Source organism: Sceloporus occidentalis, unplaced genomic scaffold (assembly GCF_023333645.1).
Source record: "Sceloporus occidentalis isolate IW3139 unplaced genomic scaffold, rSceOcc1.0.p SCAF_224, whole genome shotgun sequence".
Classification (NCBI taxonomy): domain Eukaryota; kingdom Metazoa; phylum Chordata; class Lepidosauria; order Squamata; family Phrynosomatidae; genus Sceloporus; species Sceloporus occidentalis.
The window spans coordinates 335,916-356,986 of NW_028317204.1; the positions used below are offsets into that span (position 1 = coordinate 335,916).

Below are 21,071 nucleotides of genomic sequence, written 5' to 3' on the forward strand. Positions count from 1 at the left end.
GGGTCATTCCGTTGGTGGTTATGGATAAGACCACTTTTTTAAGTTTAGAACCAGAATCGCATCTTGTACCCAATCGCCAATGACTTTGCCCGTCTGCCCGTGAATCCCCCCCCCAAAAAAAAGAAAACCAGTCCAGAATATTAGGATATACCATCTCTGAAGGACACAACTAGCTTCCCCTCATCGTTGGAGATGAACGTGAAGGTCATGCATTTTGAAAACGGCCATGACTTCCTTCTTGAAGAACGACCCCAAAAATATTTGGAAAGTACAGTCGACAAAATGTAAAGAAAATAAATCATAAAATATTCACCAATCACGGCACGTCGGGGGTAAAGCATCGGAGGTCCGTATTCCACCATTTTCCATTCGGGAAATATAAATTTCATTTTCCTGCACAATAAAAGCAGCTAAAAGCTTCCTGCCAATGCATTTGGTCAAGACGACTAAAGACTCCGCGCGTTAAGCTCTTCAGACCACAAGAAAGACACAAAAACCCCCAAAATATCACTAAGTAAAATAATCGTAGTCCCTACTTGTTCAGTCGCAATGAGTTTAATCATTTTAAACTCTGATCTTCCTTTTCTATCCAGTAACAAAATAAACGCATTTCACGACCCGGCTTCTTAATGTGCGTTAGAATATTGCTACTTATCCTAATGATACATCATTATTGTGGACCCTACAAAGTTCATATTACCCGTCACGTGACAATATATCTAACAATAACATCGCTTATATTATACGCTCGGCTTCCACGGATAATAATATCTAATCACGCGTTTTGGATCTTGTTGGGCTGTCCACGGGGGATTGGCTTCTGGGTGAAATGCATAGGTTATCCGAAATTTGTCTGTTTCTTGGCTGTCTTGCGTGACGTGTCTATGTTTGCATGACGTGTCTATGTTTGCGTGACGTGTCTATGTTTGCGTGACGTTGTCTTTGTTTGCGCAAGGAGACATACGTTAGCCATGAGTGGAAAGTTCTAAAGCATGTGAGCAAATGCTGCTGATGTATGTCAGAATATTTTGGCTTTGCTTACCTTTCTGCTTGCGCAAAGCGTCCCGTTGTATGTTGGAAAAGAGCTTCATTATTTGCTGTAGAATTTCGGAAGGTCTGGACTCCCCGTACGGCATTGTATGTACGAGACCACATTGTAAGTTTAGGAAAAAGGTGAGGGGTTTAATGACGTCTCTGCCTGCTTCATCCAGTCCCCATCCATACAAAGCCTGAATACGAGTGATATTCTCAACGCTCCAAAAAGTGAAATTCTACTTAAATATGAATTAAAACTAAAATTTGATGGCCCATTTATTTTTATTTGATGTTCAGTCTCGTCTTAGATTCAAGAGCTTTATGCCTATCCCATACATGTTTAAATTAATGTATTATATATATATATATAATGTATATATAGATATTATATATATATATATATATAATTAAAATATTGTTCACTTTTAAGTATTGCATGATATTAATTTATTTCAAACATATCTTACAAACTGCTGAATAATTCTAGGAATATAACATTTCCTGTGATTTCATTTTCTATTTTATGTAAATGCATTTATTTGTTTTTAGACAGATCACATTTTTCCAAAATGTTTCGTCTCTTTCCAAGTGGGGACAATAACATTTACCCATAAGCTCTCGGAAATCAAAGAAAAGACATTTATAATCTTTTTATAAATTATGTGCAATAACCTAAAACCTAAATAACCAGCATCCTTTATTACATATTTAATAAAGAAGATTATTTTTCCTCGCGACTCTTATGTCCTGGGAAGTCTGCCTTCATTTCATTACAGTGCAGCCTAATATATATATATATATATATATATATATATATATATATATATATATATATATATACTTCCTGCACATGCTCAGTAGCGCTCCCATTGAAAAAAATAAGCTTATTAATTTAACAAAGATCTTAAAATTGTTGAGGCTCAAATTATTATATAGTTGGTAGCAGGCCCGGACTGGCCATCGGGCACACCGGGCATTTTCCCGGTGGGCCGCGTGGCCCAGGGCCGGATTGAGGTAGGGGCTGATGGAGCTGCAGTTTGTTTAACTTTATTTTACATGGAGGATGTTAAATAAAGTTAAAAAAACAAAACCCGATGTTTTAATTTAAGCCCTGTGCTTCCGCGCACCCTTAAGGCCGGCCCTGGTGGCGGCTGCCCGGCCTCCTAGAGTGGCGGACCCGGTCTCCTAGAGTGGCGGACCCGGTCTCCTAGAGTGGCGGACCCGGTCTCCTAGAGTGGCGGACCCGGTCTCCTAGAGTGGCGGACCCGGTCTCCTAGAGTGGCGGACCCGGTTGCAGTGAGAGGGGGGAGAGGGGTTAGATAGAAAGGGGGAGATAGAGGGGGTACATATTCAGAAATGGGGAAGGGGGAACATAGTTAGAAGGGGCAGATAAGAAGGGGATGGGGAGAGGGGGTAGTGTGAATGCGTACAAGAATGAATGAATAAATGTGTGGATGAATTGTGTGAATGCGTATGAGAATTAATGAATTCATGTGGATAAATTGCTTGAATGATTTGTGAGACTGCATTAATGAATATGTGTTAATGATTTGTGTGAATGAGTTAGTAAGTGTTTGTGTCTATCATGAATGTTTAAGTGATTTGGGGAAATGCAAAGATGGTACATGAAGGGTGGGCTTTAACAATAAATAAATAAATAAAAATGGCTGCTCAGTCTTAAATGCCCGGGCCTATTTTTTGTGGCTTTCCTTTTTGTGAGTTACAGGTGAGGACATGTGAGGGTATGCACAATAATTTGTATGTCCTCATCTGTAACTCATAAAATGAACCCCCCACAACAACAACAACAAGAAATAATTAGAAGAGAGATGTAAGGAACCCTCCAAAGACAATTGAATTTATTTTAACCTCCCTCACCCCAATGGACAAAGAGGGGGTATCCACATTTTGGATGATTTAGCCCCCATCCCCTTTTCTTGCATGCAAGTTTATTTAAGTTTGATTGTGCGAGTGCTAATACAAGTTGACTTTTGTGAATTTGCATGTTGGACTCCTGCCAGGACTTGCGGTATTTATAATGGTCACTGCTCTAACTGACCCAGTGCCCCCAGCTGCCCCCCATATCCACCATGTTCTAGTTGTCTTCTTTGACATCATGCACTGGTTGTCCACATTAGGTGGAGCTTAAGAGCTTTTGGGACATCTTCTCTGATCTCCTCAGCTGGCCGATAAGTGTGCGGCGCACTAGGAAAACGGATCACCCAAAACGGCAATAATAATAATAATAAGTCCTCCGTGGTCCTAGTCATCCTAGGCAACAATATGACAAGAATAACACTGCAGCTCTGTGAGGATTTTAATATTATATTGTGAGCTTTCTCATCTATTGTGGATCATTATTTTTTGTTATTTTATTAATTATTTTAATAATATTTTAATTTTTTATACATTTTATATCAGGCCTGGTTCATAACGAACAATAATGTTCCAACGATTTACAAAATCAGATAATTACAGGGAGGCTCTGATAACGGTGACAGCTTTAAAATGTAATTATCTCCTCCGAAGATTTCCATTTTTCATTATTTCCCGAGCGGAACGTGAAAAGCTTTGCAGATTTCCAAACGAAATAATTATGCTAAATATGCAACCAGCCTTCTCGGAAAAACAAATCTATCTCTGTGTGTATAAAAAGGAGCATTCTCGGTACTCAAAAACAATTTTCTTACACATTTTTAGTATTTATTGAGTTTTTATTTATACAAATAAAAATACTTAATATACTTAAAAATACTTACTTATGGGCAATAATCACTATTAGGAAAACTGAGATCTATTTGGTAGAACGAGCAATATCTAAAAAAGTTTTTCGAGCGCTAAGCCCTTCCCCTCCCCCACCCTTATAAAGGCTGCCCGAACCAATCGGCAACAAGCAGCAACCTAATAAAACGGGAGAGAGAACATAATGGGAACGACCTCCTGAGATATAATACACATACATACATTTTAATCTGTATTCTCCTAAATTGGAGAAGAAAATTACCATGGAAACCGTCATAATATTCATGGTGATTGTTCCAAAATTAGCACCTTTTTTTTTATATGGCTGTAAGATTTTGGCCTCCATCTCTCCGTTGGGGATTGTTTCAGAACATTTATTATTGCAAAACTCAGTTTTAACTCTTCGAGTGTCAAGGTGAGGGCACGGCCTCATGAAACAAACACGTCCAATATTTACTATGCTGGCAATCGGAGGTGAATGAAAGGCCTACCTGGGAACTCCTAGGCGGAGCTCATCCTCTTCCTGGGGGGGGAGTGGCTTTCTGTGAGGGTGGGGCTAGCCAGAGAGAACGTTTAGTTAGCGGGAACCGGGCAGGGCGCAGGCAGGGAGTGGGTGTGGCCATATGCCACTCCCCTGCCCAGAGAAAGAAGAAACCGACCCGGAGACCCTGGGAAACAGAGGTTCACCAGGAGACTTTGGGTCAAACCCGGGCGAGTTCCCAGATATGATGATGTAGAGCGAGAGTAGGACGCATGTCTGCTTTCCACGTTCATCTAGAACACATGAATAATGAACTTAACACCAATAGGACGATCATATCAGCTTCTGCCTTTAATTAACCCCATGCTGTTCATACTGTTTCCTTTGTAGTTACTGAGCAAGAAACTAAAGCCCCCAAGAAAACCGTCATCATGTAAGTTTGGCTCTTCTTCTCTGTAAATCCGAGTGTGTCTGTGCTTGCTGTGCATGAGTCTCTAACACGCTTCCTAACGGACGCACACGCCTGCCACCACACGCCACGTTTTGTTCCGCATTGTGCGCTTAATGCCTTTAACCAAAGGTTGTCACAACATCAGTGTCGGACGTCACCCTTTAACGATCTGTTATACGTCGCTGTATGTGCTGTTATACGTTTTACAGCATACGGGGAGCCCAAAATAGGCATGTAAAACGCGTCGGTACCTTAACGGTTCCAACGATAATATGGTAAATAAAGGAGATGATGCCACGTGCACCGTATGTGCCAGCATTTCAGTGGGGAATATATCACACATGTTGCTCTATTCACGTGACACGTGTTGGCCGCGTTCTTAACCATCTGGTTGTATGTTTGGCTCCTCCTCAGGGTAATCGTAAAATTAACCGGTAAAACCCCATTTTTCTGTTTTTGGACTAATAACGACCTGACGTCGCATTTTAGATGCAGCAATAGATATATTTAGATGTAGCAATGCCTGGCCGAAGGCAGAGAATAGCAAACAAGGGTCCCAGCCCCATATAACACGCGTGTTTAACCTTTTCATTGCCAAACGGATGACAGTACTTATTGCTTTTGTAGTTCTTCGAACAAAAGCTCTGCGATTGAAAGGGTTCTCGTGGACAGATGGCCGGAAATCACAAAAGACGTACATTTATAAATCTTGTATGTTGCAAACTGGCCATCTGCTTTAATGCGAACACGCTGTTTTGAATGACAGATGTACTTATCACGCCAGTTGACAGTAATAATTAGGATTCTGCCTATAATGCGCCATCCGTGCAGCTGCTTACAGGAAAACATACTTTTCAGACGAATCCACCATTTATATGCCTATCCCATGCATGTTGAAATTCCCACACTGTATTAGCCTCTACCACTTCTGCTGGGAGGCCGTTCTACCTATCCACCACCCTCTCAGTAAAGTGAGTTACTGTCCCTTTTGTTTCCTAGGGGATCAACAAGCTGCCAAAGTAGAGCCTTAGTCTTTTTTATATCTACTGAGAGCTTCCTGTTAAAATCCACAAAAAATATAATTTAACATTTTTCTGCAGAATAGGATAAAGTTGTTTTTTTTATTAAAAAATTTTTGTTTCACTTTGATGGAAAGAAAGAAAAATAAATACATTTCAGTATCCAGTAGAAATATTCCTGAGAAATAAAAGAAAATATAGAATGTTTTATTTTCCTGAATACTCCATATAAAAAAAAAAATTAAACCAAATGTAGACATATAATAAAGTATTGCATGTGCTTGGTGTGATAGAGCTGCCTTACATGTTTTCTGTGTAGCATGACCCAAAACTAACCCGTAATGGCTTATTTTTCACTGCATATGGAAAGCATAGGCTAACGTCAATCCACACATTTACATCATTAGAGAGGAGACCATAACAACAGTGGTGAAAAGTCCAAGGATGAGGCGCAGGGTGTCCCCTTCTCCTTCACGGCCTGCTTCTGGTCAATCCCCATCGCGATCTCCAAGACCTGAAATGCTAACTCCGGAGCCGCAGTACCTGATGAGGAGCAAGCAGCCCGTCTACAAGGTGGAGCACGAAACCAAGAAGACAATCGTCCCCACATTGTATGTGACAGAACCAGACGCAGAACGAGGCGCGCACCCGAGAGCAGAAGAACAAAAGAACAGATGGGTCGAAGTTGAGGAAATCATTGAATTCAAGGTGAAAAAATCCCCCAAACTACCTAGAAAAAGAGGGACTTCTCCAGCAAAGCCCGATGATGGAGGAGCAAGGAAGTTCACTCAATATAGACCAAGGCGATCTCCTGATGATGACCCAAACACAAACAACTCCAACAACAAATTGGTTGAACAAACTAAGTCTTCGTTCAGCTCTTGTAGTTTGTCTGAGGTCGATCTGCCATCAATGGAATACGGACTCGTAGAAGATTCAGAAGAGGAAGATCAGGGGTCTCAGTTTGTTTCTGAGCAAGAGGACATCTCCTTGTTCTTTTTGACAAATGATACCAATGGCTTGCAGACTGTGGAAGAATGTAGCAATACTGTCACAGAACCAGGAACCCAACGGGCAACATTTACTGTTTCTGGAGACGAGGAGATTCCAACTGCGGCAGTAAATTCAGATACCGACGAAAATATAGGTGAAGAAACGGGCAAATGGTCTGAGGAAGGGGAAGTTCAAGATCCAGGACAAATGGTATGTTCAGAAGACTGCGTCGTAGAAGAACCATCAGACGAAGAATCCGATGAGCTAAAAAACAGAGATAAAAAAATTCTCACCCGTGATGGGAAACTACTGACGCTGGAAGACCTGGAGGATTATGTTCCTGGCCAAGGAGAGACTTACGGATGTGAAGATGATGATGATGATTCAAACAACCCAGGAGATGCTCCTTGTGAGATATCTGTACTGCAAGCTGAGATTAACGAGCCAACTGTTGGCAAGCCCGTGTTACTGAATGTGGGAAGACCCATTGTCCCCAAACAAAGGCAGAGTTTTTTCAGCAACTTTAAGGAAAATATGACTGGTGGGATATTCATGGCTGCTTCCAGAATGGGTAGGATGAACTTGATGGGGTCTCCAAACGTTTCTTTCCACGTGAATCAAACACGCACGGCACAAGCAAGCGCGGCGGGCGCGGCGGCCGGCCGGCCCTCGTTCAACATCAAACCTTCTTTCTGTACCGAAGTCCAACGCTCTGCAGAGACCGGACAGCCCAGCTTCAAAACGGAGGTTTCGACCAGGACCCTGAGCTACGGAACCCTCGGGGAAACCGTAACATTGCACATAAGCAAGAACGACCCTTCACAGGGCTAAGGGGAGAGAGCGCGTAGGGGGTAGGGGGGAAACGGGGGGGTCATGAACGAGAGGGGGGAAAAAATTATACAGGTGGGGAGGTTTTAACAAAAAACAGGGTTACCGAAAGCTTTTTCCAGTCTTAACGGGAACATTACTCGGTTTAGGCGATTAAATAATCCAAGTATTATCATAAAAGTGTCATTCCACAGTGAAACTATGATGCGATAGAACATAGGAAGTTTGGATAACAACTCTCCTCCCTGTATACAAAAATATTCTAGAATACTTTATGACAGATTATCTTACTTTTTCCCCTTATTTATTAAGACTTTATAATTTCTTGACCCAGATAACGATATTGGTGATAAACCAATGATACACGGTCATATGACATCTATTCTGGAATAATTCAACTAAGTCATAAAAAAATTACTGTTAAAATGTGATTAATATTTAAAATCAGATATTTTAATTTATTTCTATTATTATAGAAATAAAGTCACGTTTGCTGGCGAAAATCAGCAGCGATCACCTTGAACGCCGTAAGGTCCACCAGGGGGCAGGCATGTGCTTGCCTTTAATACATCGTTTATAGGGGGTGGGGCTTTATTGTGGCCCCACCTTGTTTTATCTCTGCTCCTCCCACAGCTGATCTAGGACTTCCTGGGATTTTAATCCACCCCGGGATTTTTAATCAGGGCATTGGCCCGCGTTACGACGAAGCTCTCTATTAGGAGCGTTTTCATTGATGTCTAAACTAAGCGTGATCCCGGAATCGTGGCCGGAATCCAAATAATGCCCCCGGCCGGGGTATCTCGCAGGTGATTTGAAGCTCTTGGTGTTTTCTTTGTTTTTTGGGGTTTTTTTTCTTGTTTTTTTGTTCTCCTGAAAGCATGAACGTTAATTTATGATCCCGTAGCTATTAATGAATTCTTTAAGCACTGCAGTGGAAAGGTGTTGATGACGTTACGGACTCTTAACAAATGCTGAAATCTGAAAGTGCAAATAAAAAAAAACATGGTTTAACCGAACGCTTTCGTTCTCCGCTCATCTGTGACCCGCAAGCTGTAAGCACCGGTCTTGTGAGCAGTGCTGAGTACACTGGAGGCCACATATGTGACTATTAAAAGGACTCTGCTACCTAAACATGCGCATAACTTGATCTATACATTGTGCTGGCAGCACTGGTGAGGAGGGAAAGATAGAAAATCACATTAGCTTGAGGGACTCAAACGTCTTGTATTTCTTAGAAAAGACCGCTAAGGTCCTAAAAGTTTATATGACTCCCCATCGGTTTCTCGGTTGGTCTCGCTTCGACCGAAGACTCCATCTTTTCTTGGGCCAATATCTGTATCTGGGAACTTCCTGGCTGAGGCTACCCAGAATCCTCCCTCTTCGGGTGGGGCTAGCCCCACATAGGTTAAACGTGGTTGGGGAGTGGCAAGGGGAAAAGGGCAGGGAGTGGGAGGGCCTAAACTCTACTCCGCCCAATGACAGAGCACGGCGACCCCGAGAGCCGGAGAACCAGCGTATGCCAATACAATCTCCATTAAATTTCCCTGCTGCCTGTATGACATCACCGTGCAACATCATATGCAAATGAGCTGTTCTCCATTATAGTTACGGTTCGCCTCTTTTGAACCATATGCCTGCCTTCAAATTCTGATAGCACAATGTATAGATCATTTGGTACTCAGCATTTACACTGTTTAGGCGACAAGATGTTATTGTCAGAAGAATGGGTTATTGTAACCTCCAATCATATATGTATAGTCTGGGTCATGGGAATGCACACATCCTATAGGCAGACGCCATTCCGGACGGGTCAATGACAGCCCCCCTAGATTTCAGGCAGACGGAACACTCAGCTACATTGTCACATCACATATTAAACATGACATTTATAAACATATAGATAAAATTATAACACGCAGATTACATTATAAAATACAACTTGGAGAAACCCCGATTGGCCCCGTTCCTTATGAATATTCAGCTCGTCTTCCGCTGCTTCTCAAAACCATCTCAGGTGCAAATGAATTGTTTAAAAAGTCACAAAATCCGTGGAACGTTTCCAGGCGGTAATCAGAGAAATTTTACTTGTAGATATAATTCCCTCCGGTATAAAATTAAGGGGTTTTTTTTTTAAATGACAGCCGGCGACACGAAGACGGAGGACATCTTGGAAGAAATTTTATTCTATACAATAAAAGAAAGTCTGTGATGGTAAAATAAATAAGAACTATGTATCAGAAATTCCTTTATGGGTATACCACGGGAGCAGCCATCTTCCTGTATACCATTATTCCTCCCCGTGACACACCTTAACTGATGGGACCTGTAAGGCGTCGAAAGATAGCTATTAACTCACTACAGTCTTGAAATGTTTTACCGTATCAGTTATAGAAAGATGACAAATTTTAAAAAAATATTATGCTATTTTAATCTTTACTATTAGCCTTTAATAACTATGTTATTACATTTTTATTATTTTGATATTTTTGGTAAATATCTGGCCCATCCCTTTTTTCTTTCCCAATCCAAAAAAATATATGAATTAAAAAGGTTGAAAATGCACCCAACTGCCAAAATAATATTCACTGAGTTTGGTACAAAAAGGTCTAATATTAGAACCCTTGAAAATTGCGAAAAGATATAATAAACTGAAATTATAGATACATTGAGGAGCGCTGGGATTTGTTGCAAGTCGATTCAAGAATCTGCATAGAATTCCGAGATATAAATACGGTATGACCCAAAGGGTGAGAAATGCATCATCAGCAAGTGGACACCCCCGCTGCACCACGAGACCCCCGCCGCACCACGAGACCCCATGCCACCGGGGAGGTGGGTGTAAATTGCAGATTATGGGGGAAACTGGTAATTTAGGTCACTAGAGGTTCTGTTACATGTTATCACTGTGATGGTGTTACTTCTTGGAGGGCTCCTTCGTGGTGGATCCCTCGGGACGTTAGTCGATGAAGAACACAGCCAGATGTCAATTGTAGGACACGTCGATCATCAACACTTTAAACGTGTTGGCCAAGGGGGTCCTCCGGGGGCTCCACCTGTCTGAGGGTCCCTCCGATTATTAAACAATAGGGCTACCATTCCGCTGAGCTGCATCTGTTTCCCCGTGATCTACAATCGGTGCTGGATACAATACTCGTGGTGGTGGAGACCTTATATCTGTTAGGTCCATGGTTTAGCTTTTCTATTCATTTGTTTATTAAAGTATTTTCCTGAAAATAACATCAATTTAAAAAAAAACCCGATATATAATATACTAAATATAATATTAAAACGATGTACGTTATTTAAGAGACATATAAACAAAAGCAATTCGAAATGCCCGACTTGGTTCTCTTCTCTCGCTTCTCTCCCGGCAACAATGTAGCTCAAGCCATTATACCACCAAAGAAAAGGCAGGAGTGGGATCACATTAAATGTGTATTTGTGTTGGTGGGGAGGTGAGAAATGGAATAAAAGGGTTAGACGGGTGAAGGGGAGAGTGGCGAGCAGGCGAGGGCCGGCAGCATTCAGAGCAGGAGGTCAGTCCAACCAATTTGGAGACAGAAGTTTTATTCTACAAATCCAACAACTAAAGAATGTCTGCTCTGATTTGGAAGCGGTGAAACGCACTGGAGTTCGTGGCAAATAAGAGTCCAATATTTAATTAAGGATAAGGTTGGAGAACTCCTTGAAATCTAAGCAGACAGGGAGCACAACCCCTCCACCGGAATAGAAGGGCAGACCAGGCTGGAAAGAAGGAGAGATGGGGTGATATGGGTGAGGAAAGGTCTTGTAACCAGAGTGAGTTGGAGAAAAGGGTAGAAGAGACAAAATACCTGAGGAAATAAAACGTTGAAAGAATGGCAAGCAAAAAATGAGCCGTTGGAGATGTTTCCACTCAACCCCCCACACCTGTATGCCCTTACCTGACATTCTTTAGGTGAAATCTCCTTGTCTTTATATTGTATTTCGATTAATCCCCCCCCCCCCAATGCCCTGACATGCCTTATGGATGGATTCCCAGGGACACTTAGTTAAACTGTGATTAGATGGTGAGCTTTGTGTACAAGATACGTTGACCACACCGTTTAATTATGTGACCTCCATCCGAGGCAACTGGATGTGAAATCCTGGACAGCTCAGGTTGCGATGAGGAGTTCTCGGTGTTTGTAAGGCTTTAAGAAATACTTTTGTTTCTGGTTATATTTTTTTTGTGATGTAGTAGCTGAGAAAATAGTTTACTTTTCCATCTATAGGACAAGGAGGACCTTTGTGCCTGGAGGACTCCATACGGGCGTCACTCGAACGAGCCGACCAAGAAATAAGACATGTCCTGAAGAAGCTTGTGGACTCTTCTGGAACCACCTTGGCTGCTCCTCAAGAAGAGTCTCCAGAAAACGTGGGCGCAATGAAGCATGGAGATGGCCAATATCTAGAGGCAGAACCCAAGAATAAGGACCTGTTCAGAGATGCCGACACGCAGACGCCAGATGTTCCTGCTCCTGGTATATGAAAAACTCTATCAAGCAGACGGCCTTTGATTAATTGTGACGTTTGGTCTGTTTCGGATCATTCAGCTATAGTTGGAGTCTTTAGCCAAGGTCGATACTTTGGGCCACCACAGAACTCTGAAGTCCCAGAACTCGTGTTACTTTATGTCTTTTTCTGTGTTGGCCCAATAAAAGGTATCAACTTCGACTGAAGACTCACCTTCTCTTGGACCAAATGTATCCATTTCCAACTATAGATGTGAAGTTATAAGTTCAGTAGGGATTTAGCTTAATGAGGGATATGAGGCCCCTGTTGAAGACCACGGGTTCCTGTCCATGCCTCGGAGGACGCAGCACGGACCCTCTACCCGGGGGGGTTATATTTTTCATAATGCATTTCCAATAGAGGACGTTCAATTTTATAATTCATTTTTTACGTTTTTTCTCTCTACCCATCCCATATTACTTCCCAGAATGCACCATGCTTCTCATTGGTCACTTATCATTATTAAGATACTAGCGTCTATGCACTTTGTTAAAATGACTCTCCATGATGTTTATTCTCTCTCTCCCACCCTTTCTCTCCCTCCCTCTCCGTCTCTCGCCCTCTCTCTTTCCCTCCCCCTCGCTCTCTGTAAAATCATCTCAGAAACAGGTGAAAATGGGAAGAAATCAGCAGCAGGGATTCCCGAAAACCGTCCCGCTTTCCCGAGCCAGACCCCGGCCGGAAGCCAGGAGCACCAAATCCCAATCAGGTAAATATTAACATATTACCTGCCAACAGTCCCAGTTTCCTCAAGACAGTCCTGATTTTGGGCTCTGTCCCAGGTAGCTGCCTCACTGTCCTACCTTTGAGGTCTTTATGCACATGGCCACCACACAATGCTCTGAAGCCAAGCGCCACCTGGTAGGTGGGTGGCCGGCCATGAATAATTAATTAAATGCCATAAAAATGTCTAGAATAATCCACATTATACTAAAAAAATTCTACTGAACATTTTGTTTTATTAAATATCACCCTTAAAAATAGAAAATGTATTTAATAATGTAAATTTTATTAATATTATTACATTAATATTTACTAATTTACATTAATAATTATTAAATATATATATAATTATATTCATGTTATTACATTATTATTTACTAATTTACGTTAATAATTAATAATAAACTGTAGAGTTCTTCTACGTGTCGATGAGTTGGCTGCTAAACATCCTCTCTGCAAATCTGCAGATCATTTTTTAATACTAAATCATTTTTAATTAAAAAAAATAAAGATTTTTTTCCAGGACTAATCATTTAATACTAAAATACTAAATAATTTATGCATACCTTCCCAGTACGTCCAGTAAAGTAGAAATGTTCCTTGTCTGACCTGACTCGGATTTGGACCATTAGATAAACTTGGTTTAAGAGTGAAGCAGCCACGTCCTGGTAGTAGTTACGGTACCTGGAGGCTCAGCAGAAAAGGGAACCTGATTCTGTAGGCAGATGACCTCAGGGCCTCAGGGCTTTCCATGGTCGTCTCAGACCATTATGCCCCTCAACATTTGAAATGCCTAAAGGGGGTATTTTTAGGCAGTGGGGCCAGGGGCACTTTCTCAACTAGTCGAAAAGCAGAATAATGGGTTTTATTTAGTTTCATTTATAAAGCCGTTCCCTGCTGTTTCTATACACATTATTGGGGCTTTTAGGGCTGTAGAACCCTGCGATCCCCTCATACCCAGCAAACATTCTGACCTCCTAAAAAAGAGGGGCATCGGGGGAGGAGAGAGGGGAGCGTCGGGGATCTGGGGTCCAAAGAGGTGCTGGAGCCCTAAACAGCGACACTTGGGGGTATTCGCAATCCAGATGTTGGCCTCTGTGCTCTCCCGACCCGGCTGTAAAATGAGTTGGGGAGGCCGCTCAGCCGTCCTGTACTTCATGAAAGAAGCAAAGAGACAGCAGATTGTTCTTGTAACATGTACATTGTGCAGATTGAGAAAAGGGTTCATTTGTTACATTTGCAGAGAGTTACAAAGTATCAAGAAGAAGCAGGGAAAAAAACCAACAAGGAGGTAAAGATATTCTGAGTGGAGTCACCTGTGTTCAAGCAGGGATTCCAGCTGTGATATAGCAGGGAGAAAAGCACCTTTCGGGATGCTCAGATATTATTAAATCAGAGGAGAGTATGAAAGGGCGGCCTCCAGACAGAGAATCTGCCCCTTCACTCCGAGACCCTGAGACTGGGGTAAAAAAAAAAACCTTTATAATCTGCCCGTTCACCCCAAAACTAAAAACCCTGAGAATCTGCCCATTCACCCCGAGACCCTGAGAATGGGGTACAAAACCCTTAGAATCTGGGGGTCCCTGACAGTCCCAGGTGTTGCGTTTTGCTCTGATCCCCCCCCCCCAGCAGCGATACGGAGGGGGGCACAATGGGGGGGACTTTGGATGAAACCTGAATGAAGCACACGTTGCAGCGGAGGCTCGTTAACCCTTTCCTGGCTGTGCCGTGTTCCAGGCCCCCTTGTAATAATAATAATAATGGAAGTGGCAGAAGAGAGGTAGGATGTCATTCTCTCCGCGAGCTGCTCGCTCGTCACATTCTGGTTTAAAAATAGCTCTTGGGAGGAAAAAAAAAATCCGTTCCCTTCCGTAGGCTGGAGATGGATGCAGCGGAGCGGTACCTGCGGGGGTCCGGGGGGCCGTCATGGGATGTCCGCACGCAACTTTACATCCAATCCACGCAAACGACCAGCTTTCACCTGAAGGAGGAGAACGCAACAAGTGAGTACAGAGACCTCCGCAGCCCCCCGGCCGCCGCGCGCTCTTCATTGCTTTGCGCGATTATAGCTTTTAATAACAAAATAATATTCCGCTTAACTCTTTGAATCCCAGTGCGTTGTTCTGTAACCCCCCTACTCCCCCCCCCACACACACACACACACTTCCATAGGTTGCATTTTAAAAGACAAGATAAGATTTAACCTTCGGTTTCACGGGATTTAAGAAAAAATGACATTTTCTTCCAGCCTGATCGTTTGTACGAGAATAATAAAGAAACCCAGAACCTGCCGGCAGATCGGCCCCATCCGGCCCGTCTCGTCTGCCCTGCTATAAAGACCCAAATCTTTATCACTTGAAATTCCCTCACTGTATTAGCCACTACCACTTCTGCTAGTAAGTGGGTCCACTTATCCACCACCCTCTCGGCAAAGTAAAACTCCCTTATGTTACATCCAAAGCTCCGTCTGAATTCACTGAATGCATCAAACGCAATTCCCCCTTCATCCAATCAATAGACAAGTTTCTGTTTTGTGTTATTGTTATTATTATTATTGTTTTTATTATTACATATTTTTTATTATTATTATATATTTTATTTTTTTTATGTTGAATTCTTTATTTACTACTCAGAAAAGCTTAATAATATCATATTAATAATATAATATATATAATATATTAATAATATAATATAAATAATATATTAATAATATAATATAAATAATATATTAATAATATAATATTAATAATATTAATCCTATTATATATTACTGTATTTTCTTACCATTTGTTGAAATGGAGAATAGATCAGAAATTCATTTAAATAAATTAGGATACATCTCAGATGCCAAATATTCAAGGGCATTTTGGCAATTTTCACTATTGACATTTATTGTGGGATACAGACTGGAAGATGTGCCATTCACAAAGTATGGTAGATAAATGGAACAGCCTCCCAGCAGAGGTGGCAGAGGGTAATGCAGTGAGGGGATTTAAATATGCGTGGGGTAGACATACGGCTCCTGAATCTAAGATGAAGCCAAGGACTGTTTGCGACTTTGTATTCTGTTAATCGTGCATCGCTTTAATTAGCTCGGCTCTGGTCCTTCCAGATTGTAAGCTCCTGCGGTTTATATAGATGGTTTCATTATATAAATAACCCCCAATTCAGAAGCATTACGTTAAACTACGTTTAGTTGTGTAGCGCCAGCAGGTTCCGTAGCGCTGTTACAATAGGAGGAGAGTGAAAATAATCGTTTTAAAATGACGATAACATTAACACACATTAACACATACTAATGCAGAAGGAGAGGAGGACTCTGGCCCAGGGAGCTTACAATCCATACAACCGATAGACTTCCTGGTGGGGCCAGGAATGTAAAGCAATGGGAAAAAAATCTGACAATACACATGATCCCACATTTTGTTAGTTTTTAGATTTTTTACATCTTTTTTATTTGTAATAAATGTTAATATTATAACTATTATTATTATCATCATCATCATCGGTATTATAATAGTAATAATGATAATAATTATGTTTTAAATAAAAATCTAAATATATAAAATATTGAATTTAAAATTATTGAATAAATGAATTAGATTAAAAAATGTTTTTAATACAGATTGTAGATTTTCGATACTTGTAGCAAATATTATTTTCCGGTACAGACGGAGCGTTAGGAAGCTCGGGGGTTAAACGATTAGTAACTTTGCCCTTTGGGGCTCCGTGCGCCGTCCGTTCCTAAACAGCCGTCCACCTCAGCCTGCAGTCCGCTCGCCCGTGATAAATGTCTGTAAAAAGAAGCCACCGCGGCCCTCACATCGTGGAGAAGAAGCCAAGGTTGTCTCAAGGTCATGGGCTGGATTCTCTTCCACGTCACATTTGTCTCTTGGTTGTGAATACGGGTTCTCTCTGTACCTTCCATGCTTTTGGATCTTCGTTAGTTAAAATATTAACCCATAAAAAAGGGAAAAAAACAGCCCCAGATACTTGGTCAAAACTCCTATCATCCTCAGCCAGCCACTGGAGGGATAATGTTTGCCCAAAATGTGAGATTTAGCATTTTGAGCCCCAAAACTCTATTTTATGGCATTGCCCACACTGTACAGCGCTACGGAATATGGTGGTGCTATATAAATATATATATATATATCAATAAATAATAATAATAAGACCCCGAAGTGGAAGCCAAGGCTTATAATGTAATAAGTTAACTTGATGGATTTTTCAGATTCCCTCGTTTTCCGCCCCGGTGAGAACTCATTATTATAGCGAAGGGTTAATTTTTACCGTCCACGCTGGAAATCACATTTCCTCTAATCCTGCGCGAGCCGTGAGGAGCCGGCCGGGGGATTCGCTTGTTTTATATTAACACATAAAGTGCTGTCCGTGCACAGAGCGTGCGCGCGTTTAACCCTCTCAGTGCCGGATCCCACCCTCTCAAGGCTTTGCTTTTATTTTACACCGTTTTTTGGGGGGACAAATGCACGCTTTCTATGCTTTTATTTCATTGAATTCAGGAAATAAGACTCATGGGAGGACAAGACGGCACAAAGCTCTGCAATTAGGCAGCGCAAGGATCTGCATGGGAAAGGGAGGATGAACAAGGCTCTGCAAGGCTCTGCATAAGGAAATGAGGCTCCGCAAGGCTCTGTGTAGGGGAATGAGGCTCCGCAAGGCTCTGCGTGGGGGAATGAGGCTCCGCAAGGCTCTGTGTAGGGGAATGAGGCTCCGCAAGGCTCTGTGTAGGGGAATGAGGTTGTGCAAGGCTCTGCAATGAGGCTTTACAGGGCTCTGCGTAGGGAAAGGGCTTCACAAGCTTCTGCATAGCGAATGAAGCTGCATGGGGCTCTGCATAAGGGGATGAGGCAGAATACGGATCTGTACAGGGGATGAGGCCCGTTGAATGGGCGGGTTGATGGTGATGTGACAGGTCTGTACAGGGGGAGTACATTAAATAATGTCGTTACTATGTATCCGCTCCGCACCGAGCCCGATGTAACGCGCCGTTTGCCCGCAGGTCCTCCGTACATGCACGTTACCGTAGAGGACGTGCAGGTTCACCACGGGGATCCGGCACAGTTTGACGCGGTGATAGAGGGAGCCGCTCCGCTGACCGTTACCTGGTATAAGGTGAGTCCGGACCCTGCCATTGCTGATCCCTAAACAGAAGCTCCCAACAAACTTTCTAATCATTAAAACCAGGTTAAAAATACAGCTAAAATAAAATTATTTTCTAAAATGGGAGCTTTTGCCCCATAATGTTTTCAGGCAACTCTGTTATCTGATCCCCAATCTACTAGATAAACCCCCTGACTCCTTATGATACTGCCTGTGGGGGATAATAGAATGGCTCAGTCTTAATCGCACTGCTGGACTCTCTGACTAAGGAAAGTCTATGGAGGAACGGACTTCATTAGCTTTGCCATAAAGCATCAGCTCAGTGTGGTGTTTGAGCCGGGAAAGTCACCCAAAATATCACATGACTGACAGCAACGGCAATTGTTTTTTAAGGGGTTTCAGTTCTTCGGAACTTTTTCTTCCAGAACAACATCCTAGTAAAGGAAAGCGAGCGAGTCCAGGTGTTGAAGGAAGACAGGAGATATTCCTTGATCCTGCGGGAAACGGAGCGTGAAGATGCCGGTGTGTACACCTGTGTGGCCAGGAATGCTGGAGGAGAAGTTTCCTGCAAAGCAGAGCTTGTCATGCATGAGGGTAATAAATCTTGGTTGTTAATGGTTCAAAAAGTGGTTTAGCCGTGCCCTACCTGCAGGGGGAGCTGTTCCTAAGTCTCAAGTCTGGTCTGCCATATTGGATTTAGACAATCTAGAACATGCCCAACTGGTGGCTACAGACTGGACTTGGTGACCCTCCGACCTGTTGAACATACATCATTGGTTTAGTTGTCCTCTGAGACGGGAAGAGCGGAGATTTCATACACAACAAAGGAAGGGATTCTTTACAGTGAGGGCAGTAAAGGTACGGAATCCACTGCCGAGAGAGGAGGTTCTATCAGATACACCGGATGCCTCCATAAGGGGTAAAAGCAGAACATACAGGGGTATAAATGACAGAATAAACAGTGATATTTTAGAGCTTCTCAATCCGAGGAGAAATCTGATCTAAGCCTAAGCGGCAAAATTCCTAAAATATCTCAATTTGGGGTTTTTTGCCCTTCCTTTGGACCAAAAGCTGGAAGGATCGGTAGGAGGGAGGAACGTGATGGACTTTGGTCTCTTTTCAATCTAAATTACTAGGTTACTGAGCTATGTCCAACCTATACTAGTCCATAGTATTTGTAAGGTGGACAGCTTGGTGACAATGGAGGGCCAGACACAGAAGTAAGAAAAAACAGGACTGGAAGGGGTTAAAGACTTAGGAGCTTGCAGTCTAGTGAGTCTATACCATCACATGGGGCTTTGCCAACCAACGTCCCAACATACATCAGACACGACACCGCGAGGACCTTCTTCATGGGGTTGGAGCTTCTCCCCATTCCAGCTTCAGCCGGCACTTTGTGTCTTTTATATAAAAATTAAACAATCCTGTAAATAATTGGCCGCCCCCCCCCCCGAGCTGCGATTGGCGGGGTGTATATTAAACCTCTCATTTCAGAACACAGAGCCGCCATTCTCCGAGGCTCGGTGACGAAGTTTGTCTTTGGTCTTCTTATCGTGATGAATTCTGAGCAAAATTGCTTTTTTTTTTTTTTTTTTTTGTTTCGCCGATAAAAAGATTTTCAATCTTTTACAGATAAAAAGGAACAAGTGTCAAAAAAGCCGCATAAAAGAAGGAAGCTGAAATCCTTCTTCGAAGTTAAAGAAGAAATTGGAAGGTGGGTGGATAATAAACCTGAAATCCCACGTCGGTGTTCCGTGTGTCGGCGTAGCTGGTTTTACGATTTTTACCTGTTTTTTTACGTTAATAAAAAAAAATTAAAATGCATTAGAAAAAGCAAGAAATATTGTAAATGATGTGTTTTTGGCTACATTTATAGCACAATGTTAAAAAAAAAAGCCTTAATAGTAAATAATTTATTTTATTCACATGCCTGTGTGCAGCCATTTTGGGAAGTTTAGCCCCTCCCCCCCGACAAGGCAGCACTTCCTCCTCACTTTATCTCTCCTTAGGTAGCTGAGACTGAATAATGGAGCCCAATAGATTTATTTTACAAATACATGAGCCGCGCATTACGTGCAGCCATCTTGGCATTTCATTTTATAGGATACACATTTGGCAAACGTCTCAAATTTCCCAGGACAGTCCTGCTAATTGGGCAGTGTTCCAGCTCTCAGCTGGACCAGACTTCTGGGAATGCCTGAAACATGATAAAAAAAAAACTAATGCTCGCCAAATATTATTTAAATTACAGAGGTTCGTTTGGGTTTGTGAAACGCGTTGTCCACAAAGGAAACGGAATGACATGCGCCGCCAAGTTTATCCCGCTGAGGAGCAAAACGCGCCTACAGGCCTACAGGGAGCGAGACATCCTGTCTGAAGTGACACACAGCAACGTCACCCTGCTGCTCGACACCTTCCAAACAAAAAAGACGTTGATTCTCATCCTGGAGATGTATCCTTTCCTGTAACAATGTATAGTCAGGTCTCTTTTTGCCGGCAGAATGTTTCCTGCTGTAAAACCTTAATCAGTCGTCGGTCTCGTCTTAGATTCAGGAGCCGTATGTCTACCCCATGCATGTTTAATCCCCTCACTGTATTACCCTCTACCACTTCTGCTGGGAGGCTGTTCCACTTATCCATCACCCCCTCAGTTAAGTAAAACTTCCTTACTTTTCTTCATGAAAGGTCTGTGAATGCCTGACAAAAAAAAACCAAATACCCAATAATTATTCATCTAATGTGCAGATACAGAAGAATTTTGCCCTCCAAATTGAGGGTACACAATTCCAGTCCTTTTTAAAGAATGCAATTCTGGGTTCACAGCACCGTTTTTTTTTTAGCTGGCATTTTTTGGGGAACTTAAAAATTGAGGAACGAGGGTTTCGTTGATCACAGCTGAAGGGTTTTTTTGTATGTATTTTTTTGTCTTTAACTTAACCTCCTTCACCCCACAGGTCAGGGATGGGGGTGGTTATGGGATGGGGTCCAGTCCCCTCCAAAGTGTTTTTTTTTTTCTCTAACTCCAAAGAACCTTATACCTGCCCTAAATTAATTACCTATTTATGTGCATGGAGTGGTGGATGAGGCAGGGACATCTACAGCCCCTCCCCCTTAGTTAATAAAGGGGTTTCCCAGCTTCATT

General features: G+C 42.3%; 1 protein-coding gene across 1 annotated transcript in view; it reads left to right on the plus strand.

Moving 5' to 3' along the window:
• Positions 1-21,071, plus strand: part of LOC149276799 (obscurin-like) — a 163,136-nt gene that overhangs the window by 124,389 nt on the left and 17,676 nt on the right. The window contains 9 exon segments of the mRNA XM_089503251.1: positions 4,649-4,691; positions 6,136-7,262; positions 11,803-12,051; positions 12,686-12,791; positions 14,681-14,808; positions 17,829-17,941; positions 18,355-18,523; positions 19,562-19,643; positions 20,181-20,381. Coding sequence (XP_089359377.1) covers positions 4,649-4,691; positions 6,136-7,262; positions 11,803-12,051; positions 12,686-12,791; positions 14,681-14,808; positions 17,829-17,941; positions 18,355-18,523; positions 19,562-19,643; positions 20,181-20,381 — 2,218 coding nt within the window.